The sequence below is a fragment of the Microtus oregoni genome, unplaced genomic scaffold (genome assembly GCF_018167655.1).
Source record: "Microtus oregoni isolate MIOR12 unplaced genomic scaffold, Mior012 000025F_ref0000491, whole genome shotgun sequence".
Classification (NCBI taxonomy): domain Eukaryota; kingdom Metazoa; phylum Chordata; class Mammalia; order Rodentia; family Cricetidae; genus Microtus; species Microtus oregoni.
In genome coordinates, this window is record NW_024543084.1 from 22900246 (window position 1) to 22923533 (window position 23288).

At 37.4% G+C, this 23288-nt stretch overlaps 1 protein-coding gene across 4 annotated transcripts in view; it reads left to right on the forward strand.

The window, feature by feature from the left end:
* LOC121462718 (spermatid perinuclear RNA binding protein) overlaps positions 1-23288 on the forward strand; it is a 127582-nt gene that overhangs the window by 67660 nt on the left and 36634 nt on the right. For all 4 annotated transcript variants that reach the window (XM_041674558.1, XM_041674559.1, XM_041674555.1 and 1 more), the window contains exons 6-12: positions 6325-6416; positions 7212-7307; positions 8419-8530; positions 9102-9199; positions 9406-9517; positions 20492-20584; positions 21794-21993. In XM_041674558.1, the coding sequence (XP_041530492.1) occupies positions 6325-6416; positions 7212-7307; positions 8419-8530; positions 9102-9199; positions 9406-9517; positions 20492-20584; positions 21794-21993 (803 nt within the window). The remainder of the gene's footprint in view (positions 1-6324; positions 6417-7211; positions 7308-8418; positions 8531-9101; positions 9200-9405; positions 9518-20491; positions 20585-21793; positions 21994-23288) is intronic.

Sequence of the window (23288 nt, forward strand, 5' to 3'; positions counted from 1 at the left end):
TTGAGTTACTAAGGATCTAAAGTCTTCCCTGTGCTGACTCATTAGCTGATGAGTTTAGTTAAGGTTAAGGCGTAAACTTGGAGCTGTTTTTTTTTTCTTAACAGATGTTACTTCTCTTCTTGAATGACAGGAAGTTTTTCTTTGCTGTTCTTAACAGCTCAGCCCCGTTGACCAACTTGATTATTTCTCAGCTTATTCATTTTTTCTATGGGACCTTTGTCATAGACACCTTTTGTCTATTTCCTGGGCAACTTGGAACATCCAACATAATTGAGCATCTGCAATCTGGATTATGCAGTTCTGTTTGTTCACCTAGACACTATTCTTTCCCTTGATGTAAATCTTTCCATCTGCATACGACAAAGCACATTTAGCTTTCAGGGATATCGGGCACTGAAAGCTCTTCCCTTCTCTTCATTTTCTTTCTCAAAGTTAAGCAATGTTTTGTATTATCTTCCTCCATCCTAAGACATTGTATTATAGTATTCTGATTTGCTTTACCACTCCCAAACACACAATTTGCAGCAGATACACAAATTATCTATTTTTCTTCCCTGTCTTAACTTGCTAAGTTTGACAAAATCTAAACGAGAGGAAAGAAAGGTTGAGAGAAGGCAGAGCCAGAGGACTGGGGCTAAGATAGGTCATTAGATTTCTCTTTAATATCTTCTGTGTAGAAGTGGATAACCATTCACGTCAAACCACCATTTATTTTTTAAGTTGTCAAGAGTGAATGAAAAATAACCTTTTTGAGGCAGGTGGATGGATACCTGAGTTCGAGACCAGCCTGGTCTGCAGAGTGAGTTCCAGGACAGCCAGGACTACATAGAGAAACCCTTTCTCGAAAAACAAAACAAACAACAACAACAAAAAAGTCTGTTTTAAAAAAATGTCACAAGGGCTGGAGAGATGGCTTAGTGGTTAAGAGCATTGCCTGCTCTTCCAAAGGTCCTGAGTTCAATTCCCAGCAACCACATGGTGAATAAATACTAAAAAAAATGTCACAAGTAAGACTTCTTGTATGCTATCAGTGCTAGCATAGTTTAACCCTTTACTAGAAAGCCATTTCCCTAGTACTAGGTATGTCCTTAAAAGAAAAGTACAAGAGCAAAAGCACAGATCTTGCTGCATAACATCTGTGTGTTCAGTTGTTCACCTTATTAGTTTTGTGTGACATTGGACACACTTCTTAATTTCAAAGTATAGATAATAAAGAAACAGTAAATTGTTTGCAGCGTTCAGTGAGAGACTACATGTACAGTGGGGTATACAACTAACTTCACAGTAGTGAAGCACAGAAACTACTCTGCTTACAAACACTGTTGTGTGCTCAGACTGTCTCAGCAGAGTGATGTGGTCGTACGAGGTTTAGACAGCTGAGCTACTTATTTACTCATTTTTTAAGTTTATTTTTGTTTTTTTGAGACAAAGACTTAGTATGTAGCTCTGTCTGCGCTGGAACTCACCAAGTACGTCAGGTTGATACACTAGGTTAGCCTTGAACTCAGAGATCCTCCTGCCTAAGTAAGCCTCCTGTATCTAACCCCTGCCACACTCATCCACGTAGCTAAACTTTAAACCACACTTGAAATACGCAGTATTAGTTAGTGTACAGTGTACTCTGTGGTGCTAGTAATGAGCTTGCTTGTTGTGTAGTTATGTTCCTTGGAAGGCAGGTGTCTTTTCCGCCGCCTCCTCCTCCGCCTATCCTTTGTCCTAAGCACCTAGCACCGTACCTGATACAGAGGTAGATTACTAGAGAGTACCACACATTAATCTTCACAGGGAATGTTCAGTCAATATACTGTCTGAGAAAATATAGTACAGTGTATAAAAAAAAGAAAAATTAACAATAGGCAACATCTTACATGGCTTGAATAATATTTATTGGAGATTTATTTCTGTTAGTGTTATACCCACCATGTTATAATCCACATATAAATAAAAAGAAAAAACTCACAGTGGCCTTAGAAGGGAGGTAACTGTTGGGCTGTTATAAGCAGGAATGTATCATATTTTGTTTAGCTAATCTGATAAAGTCCAGTATAGAATCCTCTAGTCCCTTCCTGCCTGGGGTTTCTGCATGGACTTGTAGTTGATTGTTTCTTTCTAACCATAAATAACATGACCTTAACTTTGGTGCTTGTGATTTTATAATAGAAATATATTTGCTATTGGGGGGGATGATAAATTGTTAAAAATTATGTTTACATTGCAGTTGTAAATTAAGAAGATAGTGAAAAATAGTGTTTTCTGTCATACTACTGAGGTAGAGTCAGAGCTTGATAGAGAAGAGTTGTTCTAGAGTTCCTTTTCACCTGATGATGCCAGGGTGGACTTCTGGCTCTTTTTGGCAGAGGTTCACAGGTATATTTCCTGTTAGGGTCAGGACAGTAGATTGTTGCAGTCCATAATTGTGCTGCAGGTTTTATTTTCCTGCCTTCCCCAGGTGCTGAATATGCCCTATGCAGAGCAAACCTATGGTCATTTTCTTTCAGGGGCTTTATTATCACAATGATAGTGTTTGTGGCATAATTAGACTAAGAGGATAGTGCTTCTTGGTTCTACCTTATTGCTACATCTGTTTGATCATATTACTATGTCCTTGTGTTTTTTTCATGAATGGTAGTTCAGACATAATGTCTTTGCAGAAAACTTCAAGGAATTGAGAGAAAGGAGATTTGAGAATATCCTTAGACATACTAAAAAGTTCTGTAGGGTTAACTGACAGCTCGGCTTTGTCCAGAATTTTATGAAGACTACCACAATACCCCAGCTCAGTTATTTCACTTTTGAGGAGTCTAGACATATAACACAGCCACATTCATTTATGGCTTTCCTTGTTCTTCCTCTCCAGGATAGTATTTTGTTAACAGGGGCAGATAACTTGCATGTAAGGCACTAAGAAAACATCTGTGCGCTGCAGAACAGTGTTTGCTGGTGGTCACTGATCTAACCTTTAACCAAGTGAGCAGGTTTAGGCATAATAGACTTCAGTGCTTCCTTTGTTGCACATACATTGGTCCAGTACACATAAACATACTGATGGCAGATTACAAAATCATTTTTAAAAGCTGTATTTTTCTTTGTATTTGGCATTTTTGTCAATACTTGTCCATTTTATGCTATTTTTTATATTTTCTACAAAGCAAGTGAAATAGGTCATAGTTCTGTACTTTAAATTATATTCATTCATTTTTGAGACAGTTTTTTTTTGTGCACCCTTGGTTTTGAATTCCAATCTGGTCTGGAACTCACAGATACCCATCTGCCTGTGTCTGAAAGTGCTGGGGTTAAAAGTGTTTAGAACACAACTCCAGTGGTTCTGTTGTTTTTAATTAATTAATGACAATTTTTAAAGTAAGTCTTTGCTCACCTAATAAAATTGAAATACATACACACCTGTAGTAAGGTCCTGAAGTATTAAACTTGCTGTTTCATCAGGAGGGCATTGTTTTCCAGGCAGTAGTTCTATGATTGGCACATTAACAGTTTTATTAGTAAAAATATGTAAAACTGTATTATTAGCCATAGAAAGGAAATCGACAAGCTGGGCTGATAAGTAGCACTGAGGGATGCCATATGTTAATGTGTCACATAATATAATAAAAAAAAATCCTTAAAGATAAAATGTATTGTTATACCCCTGTTGTTCCCAGCTTCATGAATAGTAAAACATTTTGGATCTTTTCACTGTCAGAGCATAAAGAAACGTGGCTATTTGATGTTGTTGTAAGAGGAATCTGTTTACAAGTCCTCAGTGCTTTTCCCTTTCTTCTCTTTTTAGTAAAATCTGTTGTTTCCAAATGTTGACTGATTTATAGCAAGATGTTGTCTTGATTTTTTTAAAAATAACAATTTATGGTAGTAATCTGATTTTGAGATGAAAGAAGTCATCAAAAATATCTTTCTCTTGTCACCATTGCAAATATCTGTGTCACAATTAGGGTAAGGTACTTACCATCTCTGGCCATTTGACAAGATACTTTAAGGTGAGCAAAGAGTTCTGGCTTACTGGGTCTTACCTCTCTCCCCTCTTTCTGTACTTCTCTTTCTTTGTCACCTTCTTTCTGACACTTCAACTCATTAAAATGGGTAGAATAAAACTTACTGTTAATTTAAAAATCAAGTTGTAAAAAGAAAATAACCAATTTGAATTATGTACCTTAACAGTCAGTCAACCTTTGTCATATCTACCTTTCAAGAGATTCTAATAACTGGCCAGGTAGTGTCGGCGCACACCTTTAATTTTAGCGCTCGGGAGTCAGAGACAGGTGGATCTCTGAGTTTGAAGCCAGCCTGGTCTACAGAGTGAGTTCCAGACACCCAGGGCTACACAAAGAAACCCTGTGTTGAAAAACAAAACAAGAAAAGAATTAGAATATTCTAATGACTCATTTAGAGATGCCTTAGCTTTTATATGAACTTTACACAAATGCCTTTATTGACTACAATAAAACAATTTGATGATAAAACGTTGAAATGACTCAGTTGTATATTTTGTGCCTGTAAACACAAGCCCAGGACTTTCACCTATGAGTACCGTATTTGTTTGGGTTTTTAAATGAGTCTATATCTGATTATTCTTTTAGAAGCTTCTGATTTTATTAGTAGAAATCATAAATGAATTCAGACCTAGCATTGTGATTTTTGTTGGTAGGGGTTAATTGGAAACAATGCAGACTTCTGCTGTGGAGCTCACTTGGTAGGAAATAAGTTGTAGTACTTCATTGGTTAGTGTTGCAGTAGTATAGGGTTCTTCCTTAAAATTGTGGTTTTATTTGGGCATTATACCTTCAGTTTTAGAAATGTTGTAACTAGTAGAATAAACTCTAGGTTTGCTACTGTAGAGTCACTGATAACTAAGGAAGCTAAAAAGTTTCCATGCTCTTGTGCACCATTTAAAAGTATTTACATCCTTTGGACCATGCAGTTTACTCCATATCTACTGTTAGAACCAAAAAAAAAAAAAAAAAAAAAAGAAGAAGAATATTGAGACGTGTTAGCGGGACTCATACTTAAAAGCATTCTTAAGAGAGAGTAATGAATCTGACACAAGGTTAGACAATCTTTCTGTAGGAATCCATTTGTAGAACTATGTTTTTAAATAATGCATCACAAGACTTCAAAAATTAACAAACCTGCTTCTCCATACTTAGTGGAAATGAACTTGGTGACAGAAACTTGGATTTAGTATCAAGTATGTGTATTTATAGTTATCCAGGTTTCTATTTTTTTTTTGCTTTTTACCATATCAAATAGTTATGAAATAGTAAGGCAAATCAAATGACCATGGTTATATAGCAGTCTATGAGCTAGTTGCCTTAAAGAACAAGAGATCAATAAATATGAAATACATTCTATTTATTTTATATTTGTAGTTTTAAAATTTTGGCTCCAAAAAGAAATATTGAATGAATGAACTTCAAGGTAACTGTTTCTAGTGGTGGTTATTTTTAGTGATTTTGATTGTTTAGAAGCAAATAATTTCCTATTTGGTCACACTCAGTATACTTTCAGCTTATTCAATTTTGTTATTACATAAGAGGTCCAACTTTTTTAGCTCCTAATAAGTTATCAAAATTTCTTTTATTAAAAATTTTTTAAGCTAGGCGGTGGTAGTGTGCATGCCTTTAATCCCAGCACTCAGGAGGCAGAGGCAGGTGGATCTCTGTGAATTTGAGGCCAGCCTGGTCTACAAGAGCTAGTTCTAGAACTGGCTCAAGCAACACAGAGAAACCCTGTCTCCAAAAAACAAAAACAAACAAACAAACAAACAAACAAAAACCCAAAAAATATTTTTTTTAATTGCTGGGTGGGAGCACTTGAGAGGCAGAGACGAGCAGATCTCTGTGAGTTCAAGGCCAGTTGGTCTGCAGAGCAAGTTCCAGGACAGGCTCCAAAGCTACACAGAGAAACCCTGCCTTGAAAAACAAACAAAAGGAAGTTTTTATTTCAATTGTTCCCAGATGTCGTTCTTGTAGCTTCCCAAATGAAAAAGTGCTGTGTATTTATTTTGTTTTCTCTGATCATATACATGTTCATTAGTAAGATCCTTGATTGTTTATAAGAAGCTGTGGTTACTGATTCCTTTGTTGAGTGAATTCCTTTACTTTTTCTTGTACTTTTTGCACAGAATCTGATGACTGTTTATTTAAATAATGTTCACTTAATTAGAAAAAAAGCAACAAACCCAAGTATTGAAAATTTCTGGAGTCTTACAAGTTCACTCAAATGCTGCTTTCTTTTGGTTGTTATTGATAATTTTTTAAAGAACCCCCTTTCAAATTATATTTGTTTTCCCTTATCCCATTTTACTACTAGAAAATGTTATGATGAAAGACCCTCCGGACTTACTGGACAGGCAGAAATGCCTGAATGCCTTGGCTTCTCTGCGACATGCCAAATGGTTTCAGGTTGGCGCTTTGTTTCTTCCTTACTGTTCTGTGTCAGTTTTATTTGGAACACCTTCCACTTAGTGTTTTCTGTATGCTGTATGAAATGGAGATACTTTGTAGCTCATAGAGTTATTGTTGGAATAAATCAGTTCCTTTGGATAAAGTTCCTTAGAATAGCTTTCATTTTGTATGTGTGTGTGCGTGTGTGTGTACATAGGTCAGAGGTCAACACCAGTGTTATTTTTCAGGAGCATTTACTTTTTGAGAAAGGGTCTCTTAACTGCAATCTAGAACTCAACAAGTAGGCTAGGCTTACTGGCCAGCAAGCCCCCGGGTCTTCGAGTGCTGTTTCCCTGAGATTCTAAGTGTGTGCCACCACACCTGGCTTTTAAAACATAGGCTCTGAGGGTTGAACTCAATCCTCCATGCTTGCAAAGGAAGCACTTTACCCACCGAGCTGTCCTCCATGATGTTTTGTTATCAAGGAATTCTTTTTGATTTACGATTGTAAGTAGTAGATGGTGGCTTATAAAATAAAAACACAGAAAAGCTGAAAGTTAAGATGGTGCCTGGAATATAGTTGCCATGAGTTCACAAAAAGACTTTTTATGTTATATTCCTTTTACTTAAAAACCTGCCTTTTTGAACCATAACTTGCTAATTTTCATAATTTGATTTTTCTTGGTTTGCTTGATAACCTCTAAATTATTTGCTAATTGGTATTCATTTTAAAAAAAACTTATCCAAGACCAGTGTGTTTCAAATGAGGAATGGAATTCTACAGGGATATTGGAATCATTTTGTTTGTTTTAGGCAAGGGCAAATGGATTAAAATCATGTGTAATTGTCCTCCGCATTCTGCGTGATTTGTGCAACAGAGTACCCACATGGGCGCCGTTGAAAGGATGGGTAAGTACTTAAATCTGAAGCTATAGCAGAGGTAATTCTAGAAATGATGTTACTATAGAATGACGACTATCTTTTGAGTGTAGTTAAGACATCTATTTTCTTTTTTGCCCTAGAATTAATTATGCAGTTTTATGAATTCTTTTATGCATATAACTTCTCTCTTTTGTCATTTTTGTCACATATATATGTATATATATATAAATTTGAAATCTTATATGTTTGTATGTATGTATGTTTATAAAGATCCGCCTGATCTTTATAAAGGTCTTATAAATTTTAGAAATAAGTCCTATTCCGCTTGAACTCTGGACTGATCGTTAATCACTCATGGATCACTTGCTGCCCATGATAGCCTTCTTGACTGGTCCATTGCTGCAGTGTTTTGTTACATTTCTGTGGCGATTATCTCATTGACTGGTGTCTTTTCTAATTCTCATGAAATATAGATACAGATCCAATATGTTAGGTTAAATGCAATGTTATATAATATGTGTAATAAAGTATCTCTGTAATTAGGTTAAGTGCAGTGTTTGCTTGATATTAATTACTAATTAGGATATAACATATATTGTAACATTGACTTAATTTGGAGATTATTATGCCTGATCCACTAAGGACTACAATTTAAAAATTTATGAAAATAATTTAAAATTGTAAGGACTCATTTATAAATTAATGAGCAATTATGAACATTTGTGTAACAAACACAGAGGTGTGGTTCTTGGTTTATTCTAATTGTTGCTCTTGGAACAGGCTATTCAAATGAATTTAACTTTTATAGTTGAGTGTTCCTAACTTAAGTGGGATTTATTTATTAGCTATTATTCATGTAAAAGCTTGTTAAATGAATCATATGACTGTAACTTTATTCTTTTGTAACTAAAATTCAAAGTTTTTGTCTCAAATATTTTTTGAAAATATCTAAAAATACTTGAATTAGAAAATGGTTGGATTAGAGTAGATAATCATGGAGGAAGAGTTAAATGGACCTTAAATATTCAGTTGTCTATACTTTTTGGCTTCCCTTTTAGATAGAAATATCAGCTCACATTTAACTGGAATCCTTTTAACACTTGGTGCATGTACTAATTTGTAATTTAATATCTTCTAGCCACTAGAGCTTATATGTGAAAAGTCTATAGGTACTTGTAATAGACCTTTGGGCGCTGGGGAGGCCTTGAGACGAGTAATGGAGTGTTTGGCATCTGGAATACTACTTCCTGGTAAGGGTTTCAAACTCTCAAGGCAGAAGAATAAGAAAAACAAATCTTAATTTTAGTTAATTTATCTAAACATATACTAAATGTTTGTCCTCTGAAGAGGAAAATGATGTGTAGGAATTGTGTTCTTTAGAATTTTAGCAGCTACAATGGTCTAATTTTTGTTTTATATGTACTAACATAAAGAGTACTAATAGATACTGTGTCTACTATGCATTTGCTTCACCAAGAAGTCTGAATTTGAAATGTAAATGCTTATTTGATAAGAATGAAGTTCATTTTGATTGCAAGTCTAGTCATAAATTTGGAAAAGTTGAGTATGTGATCCATTTACAGATTAGGTATATTCATCATGTTGTAAATTTTGGAGTAAGGCTCATTTTGGTATTAGTTGACTTCCAGTAAAAAATAGGTGTAGTTAGGTGCTAATACTGCAAATGACAGATTGTCCTTAATACTCTACTTCTTTGAGCAGACTTTTAACTTAGTTCTTCATTTTTTTCCTTCTCTCTTTTGTTACTTTGATGTTTTAAACTCATTTCTAAATTTTTATTTTTTCTTGCCTTTGCCTTAGGGGGTCCTGGCCTTCATGATCCTTGTGAGCGAGACCCAACAGATGCTCTGAGCTATATGACCACTCAGCAAAAAGAAGAAATCACTCATAGTGCACAGGTATGAGACTGGTATCACTAACTGCTTAGAAGGGATACCATATCTTCCATTTCTGAATTGTTCTATGTGGTTACTTTTCTTGTATGTTTAAATTTGGGAATTCTACCAGTATAATATATTATCATTATGTAAAGAATCTGAGTTAAATGTCATATAAGTGAGAATGGTTATTGATATTTTATTAAATATAATGTTTTATTCTTTAGCATGCACTTAGACTATCAGCCTTTGGCCAGATTTATAAAGTGTTGGAAATGGACCCCCTTCCATCCAGTAAGCCTTTTCAGAAGTATTCCTGGTCAGTTAGTGATAAAGAAGGTGAGTATGAAAGGTTTTTTGTTTGTTTTTGTTTCTCATTAGAGTTGAGGGTTAACATTGATGGAGTGGTGTGCACCTTGTTTAGGGAGCTTAAACATTTAATTGACTTCTATCCAAAACATCAGTGATATCAGCCTTCTGTCTCAATTGTTATTAGTGATGAGGTTTTTTTCTGTGTTGCTAGATTTTGTTACTGCATAGACTTAGGAATCATACTTTAGGCTTTGGTCTAAGAGGAGATAAAAACGTTAAGAAGAGACATCATTCCTGTCACTGGTCAGTGTGATGAACTTTCTGAAGCTTGCAAGTACTTTGTAGAAAGAAAGGGAAACAAAAATATAGGGGATGCGAAAAATGTATTGAAAAACTCATGACCACCCTCCATTTGTACTTGTCTGCCTGTACTCGTATGACAAAACATTTCCTGGGCATATGAAACACATTCATCTTTCCACTCCAGATAGGGAATTCAAGACAGACCAAAGTACAGATAACACCAAAGTCCAATTTGGTGAACCAATGAGTTTTATTGGGGTTAACCGTGGGTGAGAAGTTATTTACAGGATCAGAAATGACTCAGCTGCATCACCAAAGCTCACCCCAGCGTGGTTGACAGTTGGTAAATACTAGTAAATGGAAAAAGGCTGGGAAACCTGAGCACACTGCATAGCCTACAGACATCTCAACATGTTGGAGAGTGTCTTTCTTTCTAGGTGTCACCATGTGGGTCCTGGGAAACAAGTCCAGGTCCTTTGCAACAGCAACTAGTGCCCTTCTTAACCTCTGGTGTTCCCCCCCCCCCCAGTCTCTTCTGTTAATTTAGATCTAATTTTGATTAGATCTTTCTTTCTGGTTAATTTGGCTAAAGGTTTGGCAATTTTGTTTTAGTTCCCCCCATCAAAGAACCATCTCTTTATATCATTGATTCTGTATTGTTATTTTTCTTTCCTACTTCATTATTTTCAGCCTTATGTTGATTATTTCTTCCTACTTTCTTTGGGTGTTTGTTCTTTTTTATTTTTTTAAGTTTTCAAGTATATAACATGAGATCTCTCTAGTTTCTTGATGATAGGCACTGTACTGTGGCCCTTCCTAGTAGGACTGCCTTTAGTGTTTTGCATAGATTTTGGTATATTATGTCGTATTTTTATTTTGATTCAATTCTGCGAAGTTTTACACCTCTGTGGTTGTCCTGGAACTTGCTCTGTAGACCAGGCTGGCCTTAAATTTAGATATCTGCTTCCTTCTGTCTCCCGAGTGCTTGGGAGGCAGAGGAAGTTGGATCTCTGTGAGTTCAAGGCCAGCATGATCTACAGAGCTCGTTCCAGAGCAGCTTGTTCAGTTATACAGAGAAAGCCTGTCTCGAAAAACCAAAAAGGAAAAAAAAAAAAAAAAAAAAAAAGGCTTGTCCCACTACTGCCTGATTTCAATTTCCTTTTGATTCTCCCTTGACCCAACTTTCATTCAGTATCTTGTTGTCTTGTTTCCATGAGTTTGTCTGTTTTATGCCATTTCTATTGTTGTTGGAATTCAGCTTTATACTTTTGTGACCAGAGGATGCAGGATATTTAGTTTTTCTATATTTGTTGAGACTTGCATTGTGGTCAGTTTTGGAAGAAAGTGAATTCTTTACTGTTTGCATAGAATGTTCTGTTAGGTCCATTTGATTTATGATGTCATTTAACTCCGGAGCTTCTCTGTTTGTATCTGGATAACCTTTTGATGGGAGTGGGTTATTGGAGTCCTACAGTTTCACTGTGTTAGTGTCAGTCTGTGAGTTTTAGATTGTTTCTTTTATGAAGTTACCCAATTTCATATTTGCCCCTTTGTTGTGTAAATGTTTAGAATTGTGGTGTGTTCTTGGTGAATTTTTCCTTTAATGAGTATGAATTGTCCTGTCCTGTCTAGTTTTGGTTTGAAATCTGTTTTGTTTGGTATTAGAATATCCTATTTGTCTTTTAGTTCTATTTGCCTGGAATATCTTTTTCTGTCCTTTTACCCTAAAGTGGTGTCTGCCTTTAATGAGATGTGTTTTTATTTTATTTTATTTTATTTTATTTTATTTTATCTTATTTGTTTTTTGAGACAAGGTTTCTCTGTAGCTTTGGTGGCTGTCCTGGAACTAGCTCTTGTAGACCAGGCTGGCCTCAAACTCACAGAGATCCACCTGCTTCTGCCTCCCGAGTGCTGGGATTAAAGATGTGTGCCACCACTGCCCAAGCGAGATATGTTTCTTATAGGCAACAAAAAGAATCATCCTGTTTCCTAATCCCTCTGTTAGTCTGCTTTTAATTGGAAAATTGAGACTTGCTATTTAGAATTACTACTGAGCAGTGTTTATTAATTTTTATTATTTTGTTGTTGTGGTAGTGTTAGGAAAAAATAATCCTAAGAGAGTCGGCTCTGCTGGTGCAAAGAAATACAATTAGGTCAGATCAAACCAAATTAAAATGCCCATTGTTTTATTAAGTATGGTGTTCTTGGGTGGCCAAGCGCATGGTGGGGAGAAGACAGGAAAGCAGGGAGCACATGCAAACCTGGAACCATGTGTTTCTCTTCTGGGAGCCCATTTAAATACTCTGTGGAAGTAGTCCTGACCCTCCCCAAGGGAAGAGTCAGGACCTGGCATGCTGGGATTTGGAGTGCAGACTAATGCAACTCCCAGGCCAGGGGTGGGGCTATGATGGATGCCGGGGGTTGTGATGGATGCCAGGGGCTGGAGCTGTGCTCCAGACTTAACATTCTAGACTCTTTGGATATAGAGGTGACAGGAAGTTGAGGTGATAATTATGACCAACATTTTTGGCTCTCTTTGGAAAAAGGGCTTAGACTCAAGTCTAGCTACTTCCTCCTGGCATGCAGCTGGGTGTTGGTGGGTCCACATTCAGCGTGTGGTGTGGCTGGAAAGGTATCCTGTTCACTGTCATCTCAGAGACGCCAGGCATTTGTTTCTTGAGGAAGGTAAAAAGGCAGGTAGGTGTCTAGGAGGAAAAAAAAATATGAAATGGGGCTAGCCAATAGCAGAGGAAACCAGATTTTAGTTGGCAGGTGTCCTTGATCCAGGAGAGCTGGTACCAGTGGGGAAGTCCAGGAGCTGGTATAGGTGCTTTTGGTGTTGTCCTGGGAACATTTTGTAGGTTGGTCTTGACATAGGCATCAGGAGTAACCTACAAAATATGCTTAAAACTGGCTGGGGTTAAAATTTAAAACCTTGGTTTTTTTTTTTTTAAATTTGCCAAACTTGTATTTCAGTAACCACTTCTACCAGTTAGTTTAAACTATGATACACTGGTGTGAAAGATTTTTTTTTTCAATGATATTTATTGAGCTCTACATATTTCTCTGCTTCTCTCCTCCCTTCAACCCTCCCCCAACGTCCCCATGCTCCCAATTTACTCAGGAGATCTTGTCTTTTTCTACTTTCTACTTCCCACCTAGATTAGATCTATGTAAGTCTCTCTTAGTGTCCATATTGTTGTGTAAGTTCTCTGGGATTGTGATTTGTAGGCTGGCTTTCTTTGCTTTATGTTTAAAAACTACCTATGAGTGAGTACATGTGATAATTGTCTTTCTGTGTCTGGTTACCTCACTCAAAATAACGTTTTCTAGCTCCATCCATTTTCCTGCAAAATTTAAGCTGTTGTTATTTTTTCCTGCTGTGTAGTAATCCGTAATGTAAATGTATCACATTTTCCTTATCCATTCTTCAGTTGAGGCGCACTTAGGTTGTTTCCAGGTTCTGGCTATGACAAACCATGCTGCTTTGAGCATATTTGAGCACATGTCCTTGTGGCACGATTGAGCATCCTTTGGATATATACCCAAAAGTTACTGGGTCTTGAGGAAGGTTGTTTCCTAATTTTCTGAGAAATTGCCACACTGACATCCAAAGGGGTTGTACCAGCTTGCATTCCCACCAGCAATGCAGAAGTGTTCCCTTTTCCCCACAACCTCTCCAGCATAAGTTGTCATCAGTGTTTTTGATCTTGGCCATTCTTTCAAGTGTAAGATGGAATCTCAGAGTTGTTTTGATTTGCATTTCTCTGATGACTAAGGATGTTGAGCATTTCCTTAAGTGTCTTTTCAGCCATTTTAAATTCCTCTGTTGAAAGTTCTCTGTTTAGGTCTGTACTTTTTTTATTTGATTATGTGATCTTTTGGTGTCCAATTTCTTAAGTTCTTTGTATAATTTTGGAGATCAGCCCTCTGTCTGATGTGGGGTTGGTGAAGATCTTTTCCCATTCTGTAGGCTGTTGTTTTTTGTTGACGATGTCGTTTGCTTTACAGAAGCTTTTCAGTTTCAGGAGGTCCCATTTATTGTTTCTCTCAGTGTCTATGCTGCTGGGGTTCTATTTAGGAAATGGTTCCCTGTGCCAGTGTGTTCAAGTGTACTTCCCACTTTCTCTTCTATAAGGTCCAGTGTGGCTGGCTTTATGTTGAGGTTTTTGATCCATTTGGACTTGAGTTTTGTGCATGGTGATAGATATGGGTCTATTTTCATTTTTCTACATGTTGATTGATATTCAGTTATGCCAGCACCACTTATTAAATATGCGTTCTTTTTTCCATTTGATATTTTTTGCTTCTTTATCAAATATCAGGTGTTCGAAGATGTGTGGATTGATATCCGGGTCTTCTATTTGGTTCCATTGGTCGTCCTGTCTGTCCTTCTGCCAGTACCAGGCTGTTTTCAGTATTATAGCTCTGTAGTAGAGTTTGAAGTCAGGGATTGTGATGCCTCCAGAAGTTTTTATTGCTCAGGATTGTTTTGGCTGTCCTGGGGTTTTTGCTTTTCCAAACGAAGTTGAGTACCGTTCTTTCGAGGTCTTTGAAGAATTTTGCTGGGATTTTGATGGGCACTGCGTTGAATCTGTAGAATGCTTTCGGTAAGATTGCCATTTTTACTATATTAATTCTACCTACCCAGGAGCATGGGAGGTCTTTCCACTTTCTGGTGTCTTCAATTTCTTCAAAGATTTAAAGTTCTTGTCATACAAGTTTTCTGTTTAAAACCTTGGATTTTACCAGACCTGATTTTGGTATAGTGATAGAGCTTTTCCAGGAACTTGAAAGAGAACTGGAACAGATTTTATATCTTGGTGTAACAGAGAAACAGATAGGACATCCTTAGGGACCTGTGTCATAGGTTAGAAGGCTATTAGAGGAAATTGGGAGCTCTGAACCTCTGAAGATTGAAACCTGAACTGTGAAGCCTGTTAAAAGAATAGTACTTTGAGTTGTCAAATGCCTTTAGACAGATCTGGGAGGAATAGATGAGGAAAAAAAAAATGAGACAGCTTTTGGCCAGCAGACAATCCCAAGTCCTCTTCTTGTCCTTGGAGAACATAAGTCTTAGAAGAAATATTTGCCATTAGCTCTTGAGTGTGAGAGGCCCAAAGATTTTTCCTGTGAACGGGAAGATTGTCTTACCTGTCTTGGCAGGGAAAAGCAGATCCATTCCCTGGGTAAAAGGCCCGTTTTTGCTTCTGTGTGGGTTGCTTTGCAAACCCAGCACAAGCCTGGAGATAGCAGGTCTTCTGTCTTCTTGGAGGAGTCATAGGGTGCTGCAAAGGCTGGCATGCCTCTGTGTTAGAAGCTCTTGTTGTTAAAAGGCCATAATCTCAGATCTGTAAAGGCACTTGAGAGCAAGGTACCATTACTGGGCCTATAAGCTAAATTTTAGAGCTGTTGTAATCTGGAAGCACACATATACATGAAACTTAAATTACATCATGAAAACACTGTTACACACACTGATATAAACACGTCGTGGCCACATTATGTTAACAGAGAAACAGGTCAGCCTTAGTGACCTATGTCAGTTGACTAGACGTTGGAAGAGAGAACAGAAACATAAGGATGAAACATTTTTGTAGAGTTCCAGAGTGGGGGGCAGGGGCGATTTGTTGTCAGCAGGAAAGGGCGGGGCAGAAGCGGAGGTGCCAGAGTGGTCTGAGCATGGAAGGCAGATACCAGCTATGGAGAACATAAGGCCAAGCCCCCTGCCTGTGCCGGGTCCAGATAGAAACCTGTGTTGTTGCAGGCTAGTGAAACTGATGAGCCATGCCGCTCCATGAACCGGCCATTCCGCTTCCAGACCTGGAGCCAGCCGCTCTATTGGGCGGGCACTTTGGAACAGAGGGGCTAGGCCACTTTTTTGAAGGAGGGGGGGGGGGGTGCTCAGCGGCATGTGGCTTTGGAACACTTTGGAATGGAATTTGGCACAGAGCGACAGGGGGCTGAGCACTTTGGAAGGGAAGTGCAGGCGGGACTAAATGAAACCTTAAAGAGAGACAGAAGTTGGGGCGGGACAAAAGAGCAGTAGGTAAATGAAAACAGGGAAGTGGAGGTGGGACAAAGTGCCAGTGAACAAAGAAAGAACAATGGAAGAGGAGGTAAAGAAACGGGAGCACCATACTTTAAAAACTCGGACTTTGGAGTGTAATCAAAGGACATAGTCAACAAGACAAAATGGCAGCCTACAGAATGTGGAAATATTTAACTTTTTCTATGATTTGAGCTTGTTCTATCAGTCTTTCTTCCTCATCACTTCTGAAGTATTGCCTGGGACCTTTCCCTTACCACACTCAGTGGTTTGCTTTGAGCCCTTATTCTATCCTACTGCAAATTTGACATAGATGAACACTTTTTGAATTTTATGTATGTGTCTGTTTTTTGCCTTGCCTGCCTTTATGTCTGTGCAGTGCATACATGCCTGGTGCCTGTTTAGACCAAAAGGAAGGCGTTGGATTCTTTGGAACTGGATTTAGAGGTAGCTGTTATGTGGGTGCTAAGAATTGAAACCAGGTCTTTTGGAAGAAAAACTGGTGCTCTTAACCAGAGTCATCTTCTTAGCCTCCCCTCCCCCCAAATAATTATTTTTAAAAGTTACTTATATAATCAAACAGAGCATTGTCTGTTCCTTGGGGCACCATCCATGTATCCCACCTTGTTATGTTCTTGCTGTGTGAACTCCAGTCCTAACTTGTAGACGGTATTTTCTAGATTTTTTTTCTGACTTTCCCACCTGGATATTCTTTCTTCAGTAATTTAATTTGCCTTAAACTTTGTAGAAATTGAGCTGCACTAATTTAATCTTTTGTGGCTTTAATCTTTTTTGTCCAGTATTATTTGCAATTAATTCTAGGTGTTTTACTATTTTGTTATCTTGATAGCCCACAGTATTCATTTATGCACGTGTCACAATTTATTCATCTGACTTTTGAAAGGTTTTTAGGCTATTTAGTATTTTCAGCCACCACAGAATTTGAGTACTTTCATGCATGTGTGTGTTTTGGAAATATTACAGGCAGAAAATGTGGACCTAGAAATATGTCCAGTTTACCCTTTTTCTAACAGAGTAGGACAGTTCCTGTTGCCCTGTGTTCTCTTCCTTTGGTATTACTGGACACTTGTGTGACATAAAATGCTATGTTTCAATTGAGTGTCACATGATCATTTTCTCTGGGTTCTTCTAGCCCTAGTGCCAGCTTCTGATTTCTCTGTTTGTTCTTTGTGTTTCTGAACTCTGAATACTAAAAATGTTCTTAATCCTAAGCCTTTTGTTTTTATTTATACTGATTCATTTAGCCTTTGTCTTGAAATTTCTTATTTTTACCAAAAAGAAGGCCCTAAATTTATACATTTCCATTTGGTACTTGTTGTCCAGTCCCCAGTGCCTCTTCATTTATCACATAAATGTCTAGTTGAATAGCACCTTAGACCTTAGATTTTTAAATTCTAAACTTTAAAAAAATTATTTTTATTTCATGTACATGAGTTTCCGCATGAATGTCTGTGCACCATGAGTGTGCCTGGTGCCTGATGAGGTTCAAAGAGGGCATCAGATATCCGGAAACTGGAGTTACAGATGGTTGTGAGCTGCCCATGTAGTTGCTGGGAATCAAATCCAGCAAGGTCCTCTGAAAGGGCAGCCATTATTCTTAAGCTGCTCACCCATTGCTTCAACCCCTAAAATATAAACTGTTCTCCTCTGAGTCTGCTTTTATTTTTCCCAGGCACCGGACATTTCCTATCTGTATTTAGGCCAAAATCTGATGACTCAGTATTGAATCATCTTATTGGTTTCTGAGAACTTCTTATAGTACCCACTACTTTTATAGGTGGTCAGGGTCTTGCCTGAATATTTTGAAGTTCTTGATGTCTGATCCATTGGAGGTAAGGATTCACAGTCTAGCAGAAGGAGCAAGATAACTTAATTTGGAATAAAGCAGCAGTGCTGATTTGAGGGATACACTGTCAAAACTGACACAAGAACCCCAGTTATTGTTTGGAACTTCTTTTTATGAGGTCAAGGAAAGAGTTTCTTATAAATGTGTGTAGTACTGTATTTTCTTTGATAGATTAGGTCATGCTTTTTTTTCCTACTGTGTATTTCTCTTCCCATAATGAATCTGCGTTTAATCATATGCACACCTACTTAGGTATAGCATAAGATTGCAATGGGGGTGATTCTCCCTAAAAGTTTACCAGAAAACAAGAAGACACAATTTTATCTTACTTGGCACCCAAACCTGTTCAGGCTAAATATTCCCTTCTTTTGTTTATACTTGTACATATTGGGAATAGATTTGCGTAGAATTTGTCTAAATTTGGTTGCTACTAGGGGTCAAGAATTGTTGAGGGAGCTGCGGGCCTCTTCCCACAGCCCGGCTCCCGGCCGCCTGGCTAACTTATATCCCGAAATAACAACACACAAACTGTATTCATTTAAACACTGCCTGGCCCATTTCTATTAATGTATGTAGCACTGAGGTGCGCTTACCGGGAAGATTCTAGCCTACGTGCATCCTGGGTCGGAGCTTCATTGAGTCTACTCCAGAGAGCAGAGCTATGGAGTCTGAGCTCACTTCCTCTTCCTCCCAGCATTCTGTTCTGTTTACTCCACCCACCTATGTTCTAACCTATAAAATGGGCCAAGGCAGTTTCTTTATTAGCCAATGACCTTCCTCCATCAAAGAATTTTCAACTATCATTTAGAGATGGGAGTACACGTTGCTAATGTAGTTTGTGGAGTGAGGGCATTCTAAAATTTCTAAGTGCATTGTGAATTGCATATGTACACATACTATGTGCAAGTTAAAGTACATTATTAAAATATGTATGTGTGTATATGTGCATGGAATCTGACATAACCAAAACCAAATTGGGATTATAGGTCCTGAAACTCTTGTGTGTCTGCCTCACTGTTATATGGTGTGTTGTAATTAGTTTCCACCATTTGTGACTAAGCTGTTTGAGAATAGGGGTGCTGTTTGTCCCTGTTACATGTTAAATACTTTGCCTGTAAGTAGTAAATTTTGAAAATGGTTATTGAATAGATGTATATATGAGTTTATAATGGGAACAATAAAGTGCTTGTGAAGATAAAGTTGTTACACATAAAGGACTAAGGATCGTGCCAAACCTCAGAAGTGATCTCTTCTCATTACCAGACCATGAAGGTTAAAATGTCTTGCTATGTGTAAATGTAAGCCCATGTTTTCCCTGATTGTGTGACTAGCCCCAGATATTTGAGTTCTTCTCCAATGACAAGACAATGATAAGCCACACAATCCTGTCCATATAGCTGGCATACATAAATCTATTTAACCCACTTATACTTTCTAGTCAGTTAGGAAACTGCTTTTAATGTAAAGAATGAGTGGAGCAATGATTGAATAAACATAGTTCCCTTTTTAAAAGTTTTTATCTTGTAAATATTGTATTCTAGAAGACTGATGTACTTACAACTATATGCAAACAAAATAATGCTAGGTAGACACTTGTTGGAGAACATCAAGATTGACCTGACTGGAAAATACTGACTCAAGCAATTGCTGAACTGTTTATGCCAAGAGACAACAAATCTTGATAGTGAGAAAATACAGAATTTCACTGTGGGCATTTATCTTGAGCATAGTTTTCTTAGGAAAAGTCCCGTGAATTAGTTTTTAAGTTGAAGACGGAATTCATTAATGTACTTGAACAGGCTAATGACTTCTTCTTCTTTGAAACTTGGGCCACAGAGCTCCTGCCTTAAGCCTGGGAATATTGCTGACTGGTTGCTTAATCTAACATTTTTATTAGTATCAGTTTTTTTTTTTTTAAGGTTCCTTTCCATTATGTTTCTAAGTCTCATGTTAAAATACTTTATAAAGTAGAAGACAAGGTGATGGTGGGGTGTCTGGTAATGGCCCTTTTTTTTCCCCTTCTGGTATTTTGAGACAACGTGTTTCTGCATAGCCCCTGCTGTCCTGGTATTTACTATGTAGATCAGGCTATCCTTAGATGTAGAGAGATCTGCCTGACTCTGCCACTGGAATGTTAAGATCAAAGGTGTGTGCTACCACCACCCAACACTTGATAATAGTCCATTTCCTCTTCCCCCTCCTCCTTTTCCTCCTCCTCTTCTTTCTCTGCGTCCTCTTCCTCTTTCCCCTCCCCCTCCTCTTCTTTTCTCTTTCCTCTTTCTTCTTTGATAGGGTTTCTCTGTGTGGCCCTGGCTGCCCTGGAACTTGCTTTGTAGACCACTTTTGACTTCAGATCTATCTTCCTCTGCTTCCCAAAAGGTGGCGCCTGCTATATGTCTTCTTATGGAAGAGGGATTCTCTTTCAGGTGTATTTTACAACTCTTAACTGATGTTCATTAGGATTTTGCTTCTCACATAACTTCTCTCAGCATCTTTCCATAGGAAATTAAGATTTAGCATATGAATTTTAGGAGGACAGAAGCATCCAGACCATAGCATAGACATAGACATGTATATACCTGAATAAATGTTGAATAGGTATTTACAGAAATGATAATAAATGGTTTCAAAAGAACATTGCATATTCTAGATTATAAGTATGGTGTTTTAATTGGTTGTTGAAAAACTTGTGTGATCTTTTTGAGTTTTTTTTTTTCTCCCACTAAAATATTAAAAGGATCCTTGTTTTAACTGACAGTGAAGATCTCAAAATTATTTGTAGGTGTTGGATCTTCAGCTCTAAAGAGGCCATTTGAAGATGGATTAGGGGATGATAAAGATCCCAATAAGAAGATGAAACGAAACTTAAGGAAAAGTATGTAAATCCTTATTCTTATTGTGGGAACTAGAGAAGGTTTATAACTTCAGAAAAATAAGAAATGAAGAGTTTCATTAACTTGAAATAGAATTTTAAGAATAGACATGAGTTGACAAAATTGGTAATAGAAGAACTTTGAGTTTTTAAGTTTCATTGCTTAAGACATCAATGTTGACAAATAGAAATTATTGGGACATTATTTTTATCATCCGATTAGTGTAAGAAATTCAAAGATTACTTTCTCATGGAGTGAATGTGTATTTGTATTTTAAAATTCTCATTTTTTTTTTTTTTTTTTTTTTTTTTTTTTAGTTTTTTCGAGACAGGGTTTCTCTGTAGCTTTGGAGCCTGTCCTGGCACTAGCTCTTGTAGACCAGGCTGGCCTCGAACTCACAGAGATCCACCTGCCTCTGCCTCCCGAGTGCTGGGATTAAAGGCGTGCGCCACCACTGCCCGGCTTAAAATTCTCATTTTTGTAAACATATGAGATATTTGAAAACATTATGTTTATTTATTTTATGTCTATGAATGTTTTGCTTGCATGTATATATTTGTATCATGTGCATGCCTGGTGCCTGCAGAAGTCAGAAGAGGGCATGTAACATGAGGGCCTGCTTGTTGGGGGTTTCTGTCCTCCCAACAGGTCCCACAACTAGTATATCTCAAAGATATTACACAGAAATCTATATTAATGATAAACTGATTGGCCCATTAGCTCAGGCTTCTTATTAACCCTTATAACTTATATTAATTAACCTATTATTCTTATCTATGTTAGCCACATGGCTCAGTACCTTTTTCAGCGCAGTAGATCTCATCTTTTTTCTTTGGTGTCTGGGCAGGACTGAGGAAGAAATGGGCTTCCTCCTTCCCAGAATTTTTCTGTTCTCATTGACCCGCCTCTACTTTCTGTCTGATTGTCCCGCCTACTTCCTGCCTGGCTACTGGCCAATCAGCATTTATTTAAAACATAATTGACAGAATACAGAATTGTCCCCACACCACCCTAGAAATGGAGTTAACAGGTGGCAGTGAACTACCATGTATGTGAATGCTGGGAACTGAACCCATGTCTTTGCAAGAGCAAGTGTTCTTATGTGCTGACCCCTTTCTAGGCCATTCCACAGTTAATGGAAGCTACAGATGTATAGTTTGAAGCAGAATAGCTTGCTAATTAATTTGTTCTAATTTCTCTTTCTCTCTTAGTTCTGGACAGTAAAGCAATAGACCTTATGAATGCACTAATGAGATTAAATCAGATCAGGCCTGGGCTTCAATATAAGCTTTTGTCACAATCTGGCCCGGTCCATGCCCCAGTCTTCACAATGTCTGTAGATGTGGATGGTACAACATATGAAGCCTCAGGACCATCCAAGAAAACAGCAAAACTTCATGTAGCAGTCAAGGTACAGTATCCTTTTACTTGCCAGTGCTTCCTTTGTTTTGTTCAGATAAAGGGCTTGTGTGTAAAAGACTTTAAGTAACATAGAAACTTCTTTCATCACATCACATTTGTTGTTGTTGTGACATAATATGTGTTGATTGTATGCAATTTAGAAAATATAGAAAAATATATCACTAGCATATTTCTAAGCCAGATATGTTTATACATGGTACACTGTTTTTGGTGATGCTTTGTTCTTGAGGATTTTTTTAATAGGGAATAATAATGAAGATTTTTGAATAATCAATCATATATGTAGAAAATGCCCAAATAATGAAATATCTCAATAAATAAATCTGATTTATTGTAGACTAATGCCAAAATGTCACAGATCATGTATGTACAATGAAGTGTGATTTTTATTTATTCTGTGATTTAAGAGTATATGGTATAAAATAGAATTAGTCTGTTTTCATGGATATTACATTTGCTAAAGCAGTATGCTATATGCTAAGGTAAGAAGAGTTTATGGAACTTAGTGTGGATAGGATGGAGATATAAATAATGCATATATGGAAGGTGTATGTTATGTTAGTGATTAGAACTATACAGAAAAATAGTAACAAAGTGATAAAGATACCAGACAGTGTATATTCTGCTTTGTTTATAAGTTCGGTGCTTAAGTATATGAGGATATGAGTTTAAAATGAGACTGTAAATTGAACCCAAGACTTAAAAAAAAAAGAGTTTAATAACTGCTTCAGTTGTTTTCTATTGCTGTGATAAAGATCAATGTGGGCAGGAGAAGCTTTTTTTCAGCTTACACTTTATACACAGTTCATCTTGAAGGGAAGATAGGACAGGAACCTGGAGAGAAGAAGTGAAGCATAAGTAGGCCATGGAGGAAATCTGCTTACTGGTTTGCTCCCTGTGGCTTTCTCAGTTTTCTTTCTTATATATCCCAGGGGTGGCATTGCCTGCAGTGGGCTAGACCCTCCCACATCCATCAGTTAAAAAAAACTTTACAGACTTGCTGACAGTCCAATCTTACGGGGGCATCTTTCTTTCTTTCTTTCTTTCTTTTTTTTTTCCCCCAAGACAGGGTTTCTCTGTAGCTTTGAAGCCTGTCCTAGAACTAGCTCTTTTAGACTAGGCTGGCCTTGAACTCACAGAGATGGTCTTTCTCTAGGGGCATTTTTTAAATTGAGGTTCTCTCTTCCCAGATGACCCAAGCTTGTGTCAAGAAGACAAAACTAAAACAAAATTCACCATCGCAAATGAACCTGAGAATGAACTGCAAGTTTAAAGCTAAATTCT